The sequence below is a fragment of the Lissotriton vulgaris genome, chromosome 8, assembly GCF_964263255.1.
Source record: "Lissotriton vulgaris chromosome 8, aLisVul1.2, whole genome shotgun sequence".
In the NCBI taxonomy this organism is placed as follows: domain Eukaryota; kingdom Metazoa; phylum Chordata; class Amphibia; order Caudata; family Salamandridae; genus Lissotriton; species Lissotriton vulgaris.
Genome location: NC_141696.1, coordinates 667,954,454 through 667,969,992, shown reverse-complemented (window position 1 = coordinate 667,969,992; position 15,539 = coordinate 667,954,454). Strand labels below are relative to the sequence as shown.

Here is a 15,539-nt window from a genome sequence, read left to right as displayed (position 1 = left end):
CTGACAACTTTCCCTGAACTTGCCTGGGGAACGCGAAGCAGGGATGTGTAGTGTAGGAACAGATGAATGCTTTTTACTTGCGATCCTCCAATGAGGAATAATCTTTATATTGGTTCAGTCATTGCCTATGTCCTAATCCTAGAACTTGTCATTTTTTGTATGCGTCACTGTCTCAATGTTGCTCAAAGGTTTAGCTTTCTATTAGTTGTGTGGAAATTTCTACACCTTTCTCTTTTTTTTTGTTTAAATATGTTTATTAGTTATAACAAACCGAGTGCATGAGAGAACATTATAACATATACAGATGTCAGCTCTGGACATTTATAAAACAGCAGTTATACATTACATAGTATCCACACCTTCTGTGTTTCTACGCATTTCTAATTCGACCGTCGGGGACACCACTATATCTCCCTGATATTTATTCCCACTCGACCATTTCTGGTCCCTTTTCTTGGGGCACCCCCCTTGTTACAAAGACCTCCGTTTCCGCCACGTGCATCTGTCAAACTCTTTTGCCCACATATGAACACTCGGAATAGCTGCTCCACCCCACCCTTTCGCTATTTCTCGTTTATCCAGCGTATAGCCGAGCATAGTAAACTTTTGTTCCACTTCAGTCAGGTCAGTTGCCTCCCATATATTCAACAAGCCCAGTCGTGGCGTCAGGACAATCTCCTTATGTAAGGCCTTATGCATTTGTTCTGAGGCCCCATCCCACAAGACAAGTAGCCCGGGCATCTCTAGAGAGTGTGATAAAATGTCGCCTGTTGGCCACATCCCCTCAGACAAAGATCATCCGATCTAGAACCTATTTTCACCAGAGTCTGTCCCGTCATATACGAGCGGTGCAGTATCCGAAGTTGGATTAACCTAAATGTTTGAGTGATTGCTGCCTCCCGAGGAGACATCAGGGCCTCCTGCCACTCCTCGTCGCTAATCATTCCCAAATCATCCTGCCACCTCTCTCGGAGTCTCGGGAAAGCATCTGGAAGGTTGTTGCATAGTTTCCTATACGTGAGGGAAATGGCTTTTGAGTTCAGTGGCCCATCCAACAATCTGTCCTCGAGCAGCGAGGAGTCTGGTATGTCTGTGAAAGACGGGAAGGCCGCCTTAAGGGCATGGCGAATTTGCAGGTATCTATACGTTTCTCCTTGGGCTAGTTGATATGGTTTCTGGAGTACCTCAAATGAAAGTATCTTTTCCTTTTTGACCAAGTCTTTTACTACAGAGATACCAATAAGGTCCCACTTCGAACCCGAGCTGATGACACAGCATGCCCAGTTTCTGCGTTTACCAGAGTGGGGCCACCTTAGTAAGAATGCCATCCCACCCCAGGCAGGAGTTCACTGTTATCCAGATCTGTAGGCCCAAAGGATCGCCCCTTGTTTTTCCTGTCATTAACATACAGGGCCCCCAAATATCCGGACCCGTCAGTTTGGTAGCGGTCGAGTGTATATGCCGGGTCCTCCAGAGGGCAATATATCCAGCGATTGACAGTCGCTATTTGTGTTGCCCAATAGTAGAGTTGTAGGTCAGGGAGCGCCATTCCTCCATCAAACCAACTCTTCGTCAGTTTCTTTAGCGCCACACTTGAGGCCCTCCCATCCCACAGTAGCGTACGGACCTCCCCTTCCACCGTTTTGAAATAAGAATCCAGGACTTTATATGGGCAGTTTTGAAGGATATATAAGAAGCGAAGAAGGGCCAGCAACTTAAAAAGTGCCGCCCGGCCAATCAGTGAGAGCGGGAGGGACCGCCACTGTTTCACATCCGCTCGGAGTCGAGCCAGTGGAGGGGCCAAATTAGAGCTGTAGAACAGATTTGGGTCTGGCGTAACATAAACCCCAAAGTATTTAAACCCATCTTTCGCCATGACCATGAAGCAGTCCGCCGGAAGCCTGGGGACCTACCCCCACAACTTATACAACACGGATTTATGCCAGTTAATCGCATACCTAGAATATTTGCAGAAATTCGTAATGATATCGAGCACCACCGAAATTGATTTATATGGTGAAGCCAAGTATAAGAGTATATCAACCGCATATAGAGATATGCGGTCTTCTACATCATCTGCCCACCTCATCCCACGTACCATAACATCTTGGCGTATCCACGCCGCAAGAGGTTCTAACAAAAGGGCAAATATCAACGGGGACAGAGGGCATCCCTGCCTGGTACCCCTCCGCAAGTTAAATGTCCTGGAGGAATAGCCATTTACCCGCATCTGACCCATAATATCCATGTACAGCAGTCGAACCCATGCTATAAATTTGGGACCTAATCACACCCTCGCCAAAACTTCAAACATATATGGCCACTCTATGGAATCAAAGGCCATATAGGCATCAAGATACAACAAAGCGGCATCTTCCTCGATATACTGTCTCAGGACCATCACATTATGCAATCGCATCAGATTGAGGGTTGTGTTCTTCCCAGGCATGAACCCAGACTGGTCTGGTGGACCAGTGTCGTGATAACCAGCCCCAGCCGATTGGCGAGAACTTTTGCTAAGACTTTTGCCTTAATGTTGATCAGCGAAATAGGCCGATAGGAACCACATACGTCCGCCGGTTTGCCCGGCTTGTAAATCACCACTATCGTGGCCAGCCTCTGATCCACTGGTAACCGTCGCTCTTCCAAACTCTCCTCAAACATGGCCTTCAAATGTGCTATTGTCCGAAATTCAGTGGCTTCGAGGAATTCAACCGGGATACCGTTTGGTCACATCGCCTTCTCCGATTTAATCTGCCCAATAGCCTTTCCAAGTTCCTCGTCCGAAAGATCTTCCTCTAGGGATTCCCTGTCTGCCTCTGAGAGGGTCGGAACGCCAGTGTCCCGGAGGAGCTAACGTGAGTCCTCCGACGTATAGAGACTAGATGGGGAATAAACCTGCTCTAAATGAGAGGCAAATTCCTCTGTTATTTCCCTCGGATGTGTCACAAAACCTCCTCCTGACTTTATCAACCTGTGCACCCATCTTGATCGTTGTTCTTGCCTTTCCAACCAAGCCAGCGTCCTGCCTGCACTATCCCCCATTTCGTACATTCTGTGCTGGGTACGGCGATACTTAGCCAGCATGTGTTCTCTGGTTTTTATACGATGTTCATCTTGCTTTAACTTAAGCCTATGAACGGTTTCAGGCGAGCGATTCTGTGCATGATCCCTCTCAAGGTCAAGAAGGTCTGTTTCCGCTTGCATCAAAAGTTCTCTTTTTTTGCGATGTATCCAATCTTCAAAGATAGGGCCTGTCCTTTCAAAACCACCTTGTAGGCCTCCCATATTGTCTGACCGGACGTGACCGACCCCACATTTTCGGCAAAGTAATTCTCCGTTTGTGTGCGAAGTTCCTCTCTGATGTCTTGTATGTGTAGCAGCCATGAGTTGAGAATAATAGTAGTGCATGCTTGTCTTTCCCAGTGTGTGTACTCCACCCAGACCGGGGAGTGGTCAGATCTACCCCTCTGTAGAACCCGGGAGTTGACAAAGTTCTCTACCGCAGGTTAGCAATCAATGTGCACAGTTAATGTGCAGTTAGCAAAGTTTCTGCAGAAGTAATAGACATATGTGCACTCAGATGTCTGCACATGCAGACTTCACTCTTTTGTGTTAATAAAATGTGAATTCTTACTTAAATTAATGATGAGGTTATGCCTCTATTAGAAACTGTCCTAGAACCAAAAGCTCCTGTAAATATAATCTCTGACTCACAGCCCAAGCTCCAACTGCCCCAGTGCAGCAGTAGGCGAATCATGGGAAGGGAGGCAGACAGATATATAACAATGTTATAACACATCCAGAAGCTTTAAAGTCCACTGCCTGCGTGGTCCCAAAGTAGTAGAAAGTCTGCCAATTGGCATCCCTGCACATCTGCCCACTCTCTCCTAGTACCTCCATTCTCTCAGAAAAAGAGGACACTGCCTCAGAACCTTGTGGTACCTCCTGTTGCATAGAAGTGATGTGGACATCTTGCATATGGAACTCATGGTGCCAGGGAAGGGGACTGACACTTGGTAAATTAGGTAGTAGGGCAACATGCGACTGTGCCATCCTCTGATGTTCTTAGCCTCAGGGGCTTCCAATTCTAGACGACTAGTCATTCAGAAATCATATTCCACACCCCTATATAGATTGCCAAAGTTGTGTAGTTGTCTATACTACTCACTCTCAACCCACTACAAGGAGTATGGCTCTTTCCACTGCAAACTAAACATCAAGGTCATTTGGGTTTACATTGGTAGAGTCGGTAGACAAACTTTTCCATAGCACAACAAAATAGGCATACGGGTAAAAAAGCTGTCCAAGTGCTGCTGCATGACCTACGTTCCATCATTGTTTTATTCCAGATTAAATTGACATGGGTTCCTAATCAGTTTGGAAAAGTATAATTAAATGGCACCTAATACTTAGATGGTGGTGCCAGGCCTTTTTGGTAGGCCAAGAACATATCAGAGTTTCGTTTCCATAGTGAGATGTCACACGTCAGGTCATACATTAATCAGCTATAAAGCGATTAAATACTAACCAACATATATTTACTTTTACTAAATGGCGGTCCAGTCCACTTGAGATGCTCTTGAACGCCTTTGTAACGACAAATCAATAATCAGTTTAAAATGTAGCATGATCCTCGAGTCGTCTTTGCATATAGGAAAATACACAATACAAATAATTCACAGAGGACAAAGGCTTGGTATTGCATAGAAACAGGCTGTGTGGACTGAAATCATACGCAATCTTTTTTCACAGCTGGTGTTTAAAAATATAAAACACTGGAATGTTGAGAGTTTCACTGAAGGCAATGAAGTGGCTCTGGGGCTGATACGGACCTTCTGATCCAGCATTCTAATGCTTGTTTTTCTGTTTCTCCCTTATTTATTTTATAAAGTTATGTACTCAGTGGGTGGAATGTTCTAATGGCCTCAGGCCATACTGTTTGACAAAGGCTCTCTCCCTTGTTATAGGGCTGAGATGCATGACTCTGCAAGACGTTCCTATGGCCCTTGGAAACGCAGTAGAATGCTTTACCAGCATTGAAGGGATGCGCAGTGACGGCTTGCAAGTAGTAAGAGTGGGGGGGCAGGCAAATGTGTGATTGATGTGTGCATGCAAGGTGAGTGGTAAGTGTAAATAAAAAGAAATGAACAATTACCTTTCTTGCTGCATTCCATCCTCACTCCTTCCGTGTTCTGCTCTGTCTCCAGAAAATTCCCCGTAACCAATCCCGACGCTGCTCTCACCAGCATGAGAGCAGTGCCAGGATTGGCACCCCTCCAGAGGGCACTGGAGGCTTGTGCTTGCTCTAACTCGGCTGTTTTAAGACAGCTGGGTTAGAGACGTTTAAACTGTGCATGTCTGGCTGGCCGTCACAAGACCGCCGGTCAAAAAGGCATGCACACTTTAAAATGAAGTGCACAGCTCACTGCTGCCACTCAGCAGCAGTGGTCCCGCCCCATCCTGGCACTGTTCAGCAGGGCCGGACTGGCATTTGCGGGCACCGGGCATTTCCCCGGTGGGCTGGAGGGGTGGGGGCCGGTTTTGTGGCAGCAGGGGGCCGCTTTTCTTACAGAGTGCCGATTTTGTAGCAGCCTGCAAAATGGGCCCTCTGTAAGAAAAGCTGTAGCAGTGCTTTGCGGGTAACAACCCCTCCCCTCCTGTTACCAGGGCCGGTGGAGAAGCAACCTGCCAGGGCTGGTTGCTGGTCTCAGTCCGGCCCTGCTGTTCAGGATGGGTAGATGAAAAATAAAACGGTAATAAATTACCTCTATCACCAATGTATTTTTTTTTTATCTCTGGGGCTTTCCTGGGGGGCATTGTTGGCAGTGGGGCGCCGCTCCTCCACTTTCACGGAGGCATTGCCCCTGGTGATGTGGCAGGTTGAGCAAGGTTTGCTGTTTGGGATAAAACAATTTGAATAATAGACCGTGATGTTCTGTAAATTATCTGCCAATAAAAAAACAATGTATGTAGCAGAGCGATTTTTGAGGACTATTAAGCAATTGAGCAGGAGGATTTAAATGTATTGTTGCTTAATGGTATATGTTTCTTGTAACGCAATATAGCTAAGTATTTTACTCGGTAAATGTGTCAATTATTAGGTGAAGTAATACACAGTAAAGAATACACAACTAGAGCAAAAGAGCAATTTATACTGAGGTGTCAATTTTTCCACTGAGGGAAGGGGCAACAGTCTCGAGGTACATAAACAGCGGAGTGAGGGGGATTACAGGAAGGGTACTTTCCTATTGGATTAGCATTGTTGGAAACGTTTGTTAACAATGGGAGAAGTTAAGCCACGGCTCTATACCAGGAACCAGTGAAGAAAAGGTCTATATAAAGCTGTTAACCGATGGATGCGTCAATGATATAACTGTGGTCGAAAATGAAAGAAATTGCTTATTTTTGTCTTCCGTTTTTCCTGCAACTATGGCACAAATTGGGTCCATCATGGAAAAGCATCATTTCTGTTGTGAATTACATAGAACTTCTTTTCAAACACTTTCCCATGCATCGAGTACTGCAATCAGCAGAGTGCACAACACATTACATTGCATGCCTTTTTCTATTTCCAGATATTTCTTCACTGATTCTACCACCTCATCATTCAAAAGCAAGGGGACACATGGAGAAGAAATAAGAGAAATGACTTACATCTATATTTATCTTCTAAATGTGCTTTACACAGAGAAACGACGCCGGTCTTGAAGGACAGGACCCGGATCCTTCCTGTTCGACCCCTAAGGACATGAACCAAAGAAAAGACACATCAATGACAGAGCCTACTCATCTGCTTTAGGCATGATTTGCTTGGGAGTTTGTTTTTTCTATTAATTGGCGTTCTTCATTGCTACTGGCTCTTCCCTAAGGCATTATTATCTTTACTTGCATGATACAATTTCACATTCAAAATAAGCAGGACTATTAAAAATCCATTCAATGAAGCTGCCTCTCAAAGTGCAGCCCAGGGAGAACCATAAACCCGCACTGACAAGGTGGATCTATTACACTTTGCTTCCAAGAAACTGGCTTGTGTGCAGCATGATGATGCCTTGGTTTGAAGAGCTTGCTTATGTCTTGAGAGGAGTGGTCAATTTTTTCAAAATTATTTTTACGCGTATCATATATGGTAGGTGGTGTGTGGTAGTCGAACAGATAGAATAGCTCTTGTTGCAGGAAAAGAAAAGCTATTCGTTTAGCATTTCGGTTTAAACGTGCAGGGGGTATTCAGTGAACGATGTCATTACAGAGCTCAAAACCTGAGACGGCTTTTATCAAAGGATCAATCTAGAATGCTTATTTTGGTTTATTGTTCATGACTTTTCTCTTCACTGAATGGCCCCTTTAACCCCTCCCCTGCTGGTGACGGAACTGCTCCATCATCAGCTGCGGTGGCGCTGTGCGGATGACGGAGCGGTTCCGTCATGGCCCGCCCGACGCTCCAGTGCGGCGCGAATTCCGCGCCGAACGTTCTATTGAGCGGGCGGGGCCATGACGGAACCGCTCCGTCGTAAGCACAGCGCAACCGACGCTGGTGACGGAGCGGTTCCGTCACCAGCATGCGCCCGCCGTATTTCTGCCCCGCCACCTTAGCACTGCGGCGGAATCGCCGCCGCAGTGAAGGGGTTAATTGTAATATCACGATCTTCATTAAATAAAAACACCTGGGTGGACGCTGTTGAGATTCCTCTGGGGGGTAATTCCCTAGGTGGCGAGTGGATACAGGCATGTCTCAGGTCTCGGGAGCTTTAGCTCTTCTCTCCAAAAATAATGATTAAAAGTAGACCCAGCAAGATGCTGGACCCCTTTTCACTGGTGTTTTCAATGTGTCTTCCAGATCCAAAACTGAATCTCGTGTATAATGCTTAGGATACATTTTGGGAAAAATAAATTTTGTTTGTAAACTGGTCGAATTGCAGTTTGTTGGAAAAGGTGCTTTAACTTTCCGTCACTTCCTGCTTCAAATGTAGCCCATACATCACTCCCTGTGAATGGTGTTTATGTCTTCTTGTGGGTTTTGTGTCTCTCTGGACATCTCTCTCCAGGGTCATCTACTTCTTGCTAGTGCAGCATGTGCCCCTTCCAATATCGCCCCCACCACTGTTTTTTGTTTTCTCTCTTTGGGCGCTACTGTGGTCATCTCTGGGCTCAGGATACCTTGCTCATTATCTTTTGCTGAATCAGGGTGTCTGCAGACCTCAGGCAGAGTCTCCTGATGGCGAGCTGTCTTTCGGTTTCTGTCAAGTGTATGTTTCTGAATTTCTCTCATTGTTGGTGAGTTAGGCTATCTGTATTATGTTTCCCGCTCTGGGTTTTTCTCTAGTGTGAAGTTGGCTTCAGATTAATACAGTTCAACATATTGCATAGGGTTGATTATATAAAAGAACTGATAATGAAAATATGATGGTCTCGAACCAATAAATGCCTCGGAGGATGCGGTTTGGTGGGCACGATTTTGCACTGTGAGAAACTGGGTTATTGTTGCAGTACCCCAACCAGACACACACTTGTTGCCTGTTTTTTTGATGCAACTTTGACTGAGGTGTACTGGGTCCCTGCCAACCAGGCTCCCAGCACTAGTTTTATTGCCCTAAAATTGTACCAAAGCAACCCCTATATGTCCCTTGGAAATGGTTTCCCTTGTACCTAGGGCTTTAGAACTGAAGATGGTCCACTAGGGCTGCAGCACAAATTGGCACCCCTCATCAAGACCATACAAACTGCCATTGCAGGCTGCATGTCAGGGTGCAGAGAAAACTGAATAATCAAAATGGCACAAAGTCCTGTGTGCCATGCCCACAGAAACTGCATAAGGTATAGGTAAGTCACCCCCTACTGTAGACCTTACAGCCCTACGGTAGGCTGCATTATAGCCCATCTGTGGACATATCTGCATGAGCAGATATGACCCTATAATTTCTAAGTCCATTCTTTAATATTGTAAATACACGGGAAGCCATGGAGAGCACATGGATTGGATACCCGGCATCACAAGTCACCTAGCTCCATGATGGCTTCACTGTGCCCTCCGATGTTTGGTACCAAACAGCTAGTCTTAACACATCTTCACTGATACCAGTGTTGGCTTTATTAATAAATGCACATTGGAGAACCTTTAGAGGGTCTCCTGAAAACCTACCAAGCACTGGTGTGGTCTCGGACTAGCCTTAGCCAGCCTGCACCACCACACATGGTTCTGACCTCATGGGATGAGAGCCAGCACTCTCAGAGGCCAGGAACAAAGCCTCCCACCTCCTGCAGGCCAGGATGGCAAGCTTCAAAGGCGATGTTGCCTTTGAAATGCAGCCTAGGCATCTCCAGATAGTGGAGGATGCCTTCCTCTGTCTTTCCTGCTCAACATTTGGTGGGTGGACAGGCAGAACAATTGTTAAATTAGGAGGTGGGTCCCCATTCAGCCAGCACCACCCCTAAGGTGGGGCAGGTGATGTGGAGCCCACTTTAAATTTCCCTCCATCTTGGTTTGAGGGGGAATTATCCAATTTGGATCAGGGTAGTACCCCCTCCCCACAGAAAGTGGTCACTTAGAGGGTGTAGACACCCTGAAGGCAAGTAGCGATTGGATACCTGTCATCTTCCCTTTAACAGCCCTATATTTAGTATTTAGGTGGCATTACTGAACTGAGATTTGATGGACACAAAGAAAAGGATAAAGAAGAGCTGTTGACCCAAAAACTGAAGCCCTGCTGAGGAAAACTGGCACCAAACCCTGCCTGCTGCCTTAAGGACTCAACAATTGTGGAGTGCTGTCTCATCCCGCAACTATGAGGCCTCCAAGAACCCTGGAGCTCCTCCAGCCTTCTATAAATCACCAAAGAACTCCCATAGAGTGGAGGTACTGTTCCCCTGCAGCTGCAGACAATGAACCACAGAATCCAGTTTTACAAACTTGCTGCTGTCCAGTGACTCCAATGCAGCATTCCAACCAAAAGTGGTACATCAGCCCAGGAGCTTCAAATCTGTCTCCCCTCTAAGTGTGGAGACACCAGGATCTACCAGAGCTGTGTCGCTCCAATACCCAGGGTACCGGACCCTTCGCAGCATTCACCAAGATGAAGAGTCCAATCTGGACTCCAACTGCACCGGAAGCAAGCACCCATCATGGGACGTCGAGACCCCTGAGACCCACTTCGTGAGTAGATCAGCCATCCAGGAATCTACTCTTTAAGCTGCCTGCTCCTGACGGCGATGACATCTTGACGCACGTCGCCCGGCTGACCTATATGCTCTGTACCCAGCCCGCTCTGCCTAGGCACTGATGAATCACCTTTACTCCCATGTCCTGGGGCCCTTGCGACCTGCTTCCTCGAGTGGGACCTCTCAGACTTACCTTTAAGTCCACTTGTGCAGTGTGCCTTCAAGTGGGCCCCTAGTGAAGTAGTGTGGCTCACTGGTTAGAGGCGGCAGACCCGAGAGCAGAGGACGGCCCGGGACCAGGGTTCGATTCCCGGCGCGGCAGGTTTCTGGACCAGGGTCAGCAGACTCGATAATTCTCTCGCCTCGGTGCCCACTCTGATCAGCGATCACACTCGGCAACTCTGGGCATTAGCTTGCCTCATCTTCACTAACGGCCCCACCAGACCGCCGGGGATGCCTGGTCTCACCCTGGAGATACCCATTAAGGGACCATCTCTCAGGGAAGCCAGGAAGGGTTTCGCAGCGGTCGAAGCGCCTTGGGACCCTACGGGTAAGTAGTGCGCTATATAAATGCCTATACATTTACATACATACATTACTTCATTACGCACCAGATACCAACAGCCTGAGAACCCTACTCCCGGCCAAAACCTGGAAGCTCCCGAGAATCTCTGGTGGAACATTGGGCCTGGATCTGTATGTTTGAGTGTCTGCATGTAGTGTTCACTGTCAATTTTTGTGAGGCTGACGCTGGGATACTACTTCCTGCTGGTGAGTGGTTCTCCTTAGTGGTAGTCTGTCATATCTATTAGTTAATTTATCTCTAGAATTATCTATATGTGAACCAGTCTCTACATCCCTTTGTGAAGCGGTTTCTCAGTCTCCCGTGGATTTGAATATTTCTCTCCTGGACTGCCACGGCTATCTCCATTGAGCTGAATCTTGGTTTTTCTTTGGCTTTCTCTTTGGCTTGCACTGCTTCACTTACAAAGCCTACACTGTCCAGACTCACACAGAGGCAGATAGACCTGGTGCTCTATTGGCCTGGCTCACCCAACTAGAGAATTTTCAATGCTCAATCACCTCCATCGAGATCGCTCCAGATACTATGCTCCTGACTCAACACAAAAAACAGAAGGCCTTCTCAAACTAGTACCAGACCCTCTACTCTTCCCAGGGTTGCCCCCACCTCCTAAGGATATAGCACATTATCCAAGCAACACTGAATTATCATTAATTTCCCAGGAGCAAAGAGTGTGTCTTGAAGAACCCATTAGCACTGGCAAAGTAAAAAAGGGCAATCCATTCCCTAACTTTAGGCGAAACCTCTCGCCCTTGGCAAAACTCCTGGCCTAAACAGGATCCTCTTGAGTTCTAACACTCTTACCCTGACCTCTTTGTCCTCAAACTAGAAAAGCTGTATGAAACAGCAGCCAATGAAAGATCCTTGACCCAAAGATGCAAAAAAAATTATTGGTCTCATACTGAAACCAGGTTAGGAGCTCACTGAGCTGGGGGTCCTACCGCTCGCTGGCGATTCTCAACGCAGACTACAAGATCTTGAACAGTCTTAGTCGACAGATTGCTCCCTTTTCTCCCCCAACTCCTTCACCCCATCAGAAAGGATTTTGGCCGGTGAGGAACACCTCCCTGAATATCTGGCGACAATACCGTATCATGGAGTTTACACCTCTGCCCTTCACCAGATCGGTGTGTTTGGTGCTCGACTTGAAGAAAGCATTTGATTCCCTTGAGTGGAGCTATCTCTTCAAGCTGCTGTGAGAACTGGGGTTGGGCAGGCACATCCGTAATTTTATTCAATTATTTCACATGTGCTCATGAGCCCAGGTTTGTGTGAGACATTACACCATTGACCCTACAGCCGGTTGCTGGGGAACGAGGCAGCAATGCCCCTTTACCAATTACTTTTTGCTCTTGCCATGGAGACACTGTCTGCACAGAGGTGGGGAGACATGGGACAGAACTCATGCAGTCTCCTTTTATGTTGACAAAATGCTCTATTACTAATGAATGTAACCAAGGACCTCTATGAGGTGCCGACAGCCCTCAAGAAATTGCGCGTGGTATCTAGTGTACAAGTCAATTGGTCAAAGTCTTGCCTATTTCCACTCTCCTCTCCGTCTTTGGAAACAATAGACATGGCGCACTCCACTGGCACACAGCTTTACTTCTGATACCTAGCCATTTGCATCTATCATAATTATCATGACTTGCTAGACTGCAATTTAATGCAAACTGTTTCAGCTCTTATAGACCAGCTTTCGTTTTGGAGGAAGTTGTTGCTTTACGTGATGGGCAGGATTGCTCCTTCCAAGATAGCAATGTTTCCCCGCTTACTTTATTTCTTTACCAATCTGCCACTATATCGGGCCACTAAGTTTTTTAGATCCCTTAGACACTCCTCTGGGTGACCAGATCTGGCATGATGGCAGGCACAGGGAGACCATGGATAAACTTCGAAGAGCTACAGTTGCGGGTCAACTGGAAGCACCTAACCTTGAATATTACTTTCTTGCCTCCCAGCTCACGTCTTTGGCGTTGTGCCTTGGATGTCTGCTTGGATGACAACGCAAGAGCAGTTGCCCTTGTCCAGAGTGCTCCAGTACTTCATTCCGGTGGGCTGCTCCACTTGCCCGTCCCCAAGGCAGATATGGGTCACCGACAAGTGTTTCTGCCGAGCACTACAGCTCAGGGCGTGGATGCTCATGAATGCACAAGCAGTTTCTCTATCAAGCATACATTACTCAGCTGGCAGAGACTCTCCCTGGTCTTGTCCACTGACGCACCCATGGGATAGAGAGCCTTGGGGACCCCTTTCAGGAAAGACACGTTAAACTTTGAGGAGCTTGTTGAGCAATAGGAGGTTTGACAGGGCCAGTTCTTGACCTATAAAGCACTGACCCCTTTCTTGTGGCATGACTGGTGCCTTTCAGGCGACGAGCCTCTGCCACATGAGGTACTACAATTGATATACATCATGGGCACCACCTAATTAAGAAAATAACAAAAGCACTTACTGCACATATATAGTTAACACTGGAGGCCCTGTGGGATAAATGGGAAGCAAAACTTGGTTGAGAATTCAATGATGTTAAATGGGATCACACACTAGCTCTCCCCGCTCCTTTGTCTAGAAATGCTAGATATAAACGTATCAGGTTTTATGTCTTGCACAGAGTGTACCAAATCCCATCAAATATGAACTGCATCTTCCCGCGGAGGATGCCTCCTGGTCTCGATGCAGATGTGCAACTGAAGACTTGTGACTCATGCTCTGTAAATTCCCTGCACTGACTCATTTCTGGATGACAGTTCCAGTGCAGCTGTCTGAAGTGTTCGGCTTCAACAACTTGCACAGCTGGGAGGTGTGCACACTCTGGTTATTCAATCGTCCCAAACAATAGCCTCGCTATCTGGACTTAGCCCTGCTATTGGCCATACACTGTATTATTATCTGCTGGAAAACCAGCAACCCCTCCCAGCAGCAGTTGGATGGCGCAGCTTGGCACTATTGTGGACTGAAGCTGAAAGTAAGGCTCTCAGGCATGAGGAAGCTACCGGGCTCCACAGTTGCTTGTGATCCCTGCATTAGGATGGACTAGTCACCAAGTTCGAGACCCTCCCCAAGGACGACAACAACGTACCCCCGTAGAGCATGCTCCACAGAATCTAATGGAAGCTGAAACATCTTATATTCAACACCTGTAACCTGCACTAGACCATGTTTCGACCCTTACCTGCACTAAGGCTCTTGAGCAGCTGGCATCTGCCTGCTGACAAAGTATTCCCTTTTCGGGACATTCTCTACATGTAGACGGCCAGCAGCAGTATTGCTCTCCCAACAAACACACTATTGAAGTGTACGCCCACGAACACTAGTGTTCACCAGGTGATCTCATCTACTCTATGCCTAGTTAGGGCCAGTTTCCTGTTTGGCATCACTCATCAATTCCCCCATATTCCACATTGTTTTCTAGTTCTTTAATGTTTTTCTTCACTACTCTAAATTATATCATTAAGGATATGACTCAGATGCTGAAATTGGCTTTCGCACAGTAGAGAGTTCCTGTTGCAGCACCTGCACTTCATATTGACTGGATGTATTACAAATAGTTGTGAATACTATTGTACAAGAACACAAATTAGGAAAAAGATTAAGAAAAAGGATGGACTAGCTGTGCTAGTTCATTATGTTTTTTTTAAAGTACATACAACTTTGAAACTCTTTGCTGGTCTCAAAAAAAGGCATTTATCAAGAAGGAGGGAGGAAGATTGATCTCTTGATCAGCGGACACCGATTACCACCAAGGGTGGTGGAAGGTCCAGTAACAGCTTGTGTCCGTATCTGGTACAGAGGATGCAAGGGGGAGATTACTGTACTGTTCCTATGTAGAAAGGAGGGAAGGTTTAGCTGGCATGACCAAAGGTGTTTGAATGGTACCTTAGGGCATCCATTGTGTTGGATGTATTTGCCTCACACACCCCGAAGGATGTCATGCTTCATCATTGGCGTTTGCTCCTCGTCGGGGAGGCGGTGCAATCCCCGACGGGCTCACCTCAAGAGGGGCTCTTTGGCGGAGATCTTTTATCCAACAGCCTTATGGTGAAGTGGGGGTGTGTGGGCAGGATGGTGTGTGATGATGGGATGAATGCTAAAATGTAGCTAGGGGTACCGGAATTCACTTTATTCTGGGGATCCCCTGGCTGCAATTAAAAAGTGGGGCTAGCCTACTAGGTGTCAACAGATTAGGTTGAGTGACACTAGAAAAGACTAGAGATCAAAGTGGTCGACATGTTTCTCGCAAAGGGTCGAGTTACCCGCGATTCATCAGGACCTTTACAAAAAGTGAGGAAAGGGGAACATGCTCGTGTCATGTATATTGTGTGTGTTACCTCTGTGGGGTCTCCTATGCCTAAACATAGAGAAAAGGAACAACAATGATTAAAACATTTCGCAATAATCAAAATGAATGTTATGTCAATGCCAGGTAGTGGAGAATATGTGGCATGCTGGCGGTATTGTGAACTATTGAGCACAACAATTGCATGCCTGAAAACATTGAGTGAGCAATGTGCATGTGCAGGGCACACTCAACAACTTTGTGAATAAGGGGGATAGTAGTGCATAAAGGTGAAGTTAAAAACAGTGATTAAAAGAGCAGCAGTTTAAGAGGGGTGTAATACCCATTCATATACATTTCATATATAGTACAAGTATTATAGGCACCTTTGGTACAAGTAAGTACTATATAACATATCTTTGGTGACAACCAGACAAAGGATTGGTCAACAGGTCACAAGCACACACTGATATCTGTCAAATGATGAAGGCGCATGGTATGTATTCCCTACTCACCAGA

At 46.6% G+C, this 15,539-nt stretch overlaps 1 protein-coding gene across 3 annotated transcripts in view; it reads right to left on the bottom strand.

The window, feature by feature from the left end:
- Positions 1-15,539, bottom strand: part of DMD (dystrophin) — a 4,652,165-nt gene that overhangs the window by 313,745 nt on the left and 4,322,881 nt on the right. For all 3 annotated transcript variants that reach the window (XM_086934537.1, XM_086934536.1, XM_086934538.1), the window contains one exon: positions 6,658-6,743. In XM_086934537.1, the coding sequence (XP_086790663.1) occupies positions 6,658-6,743 (86 nt within the window). The remainder of the gene's footprint in view (positions 1-6,657; positions 6,744-15,539) is intronic.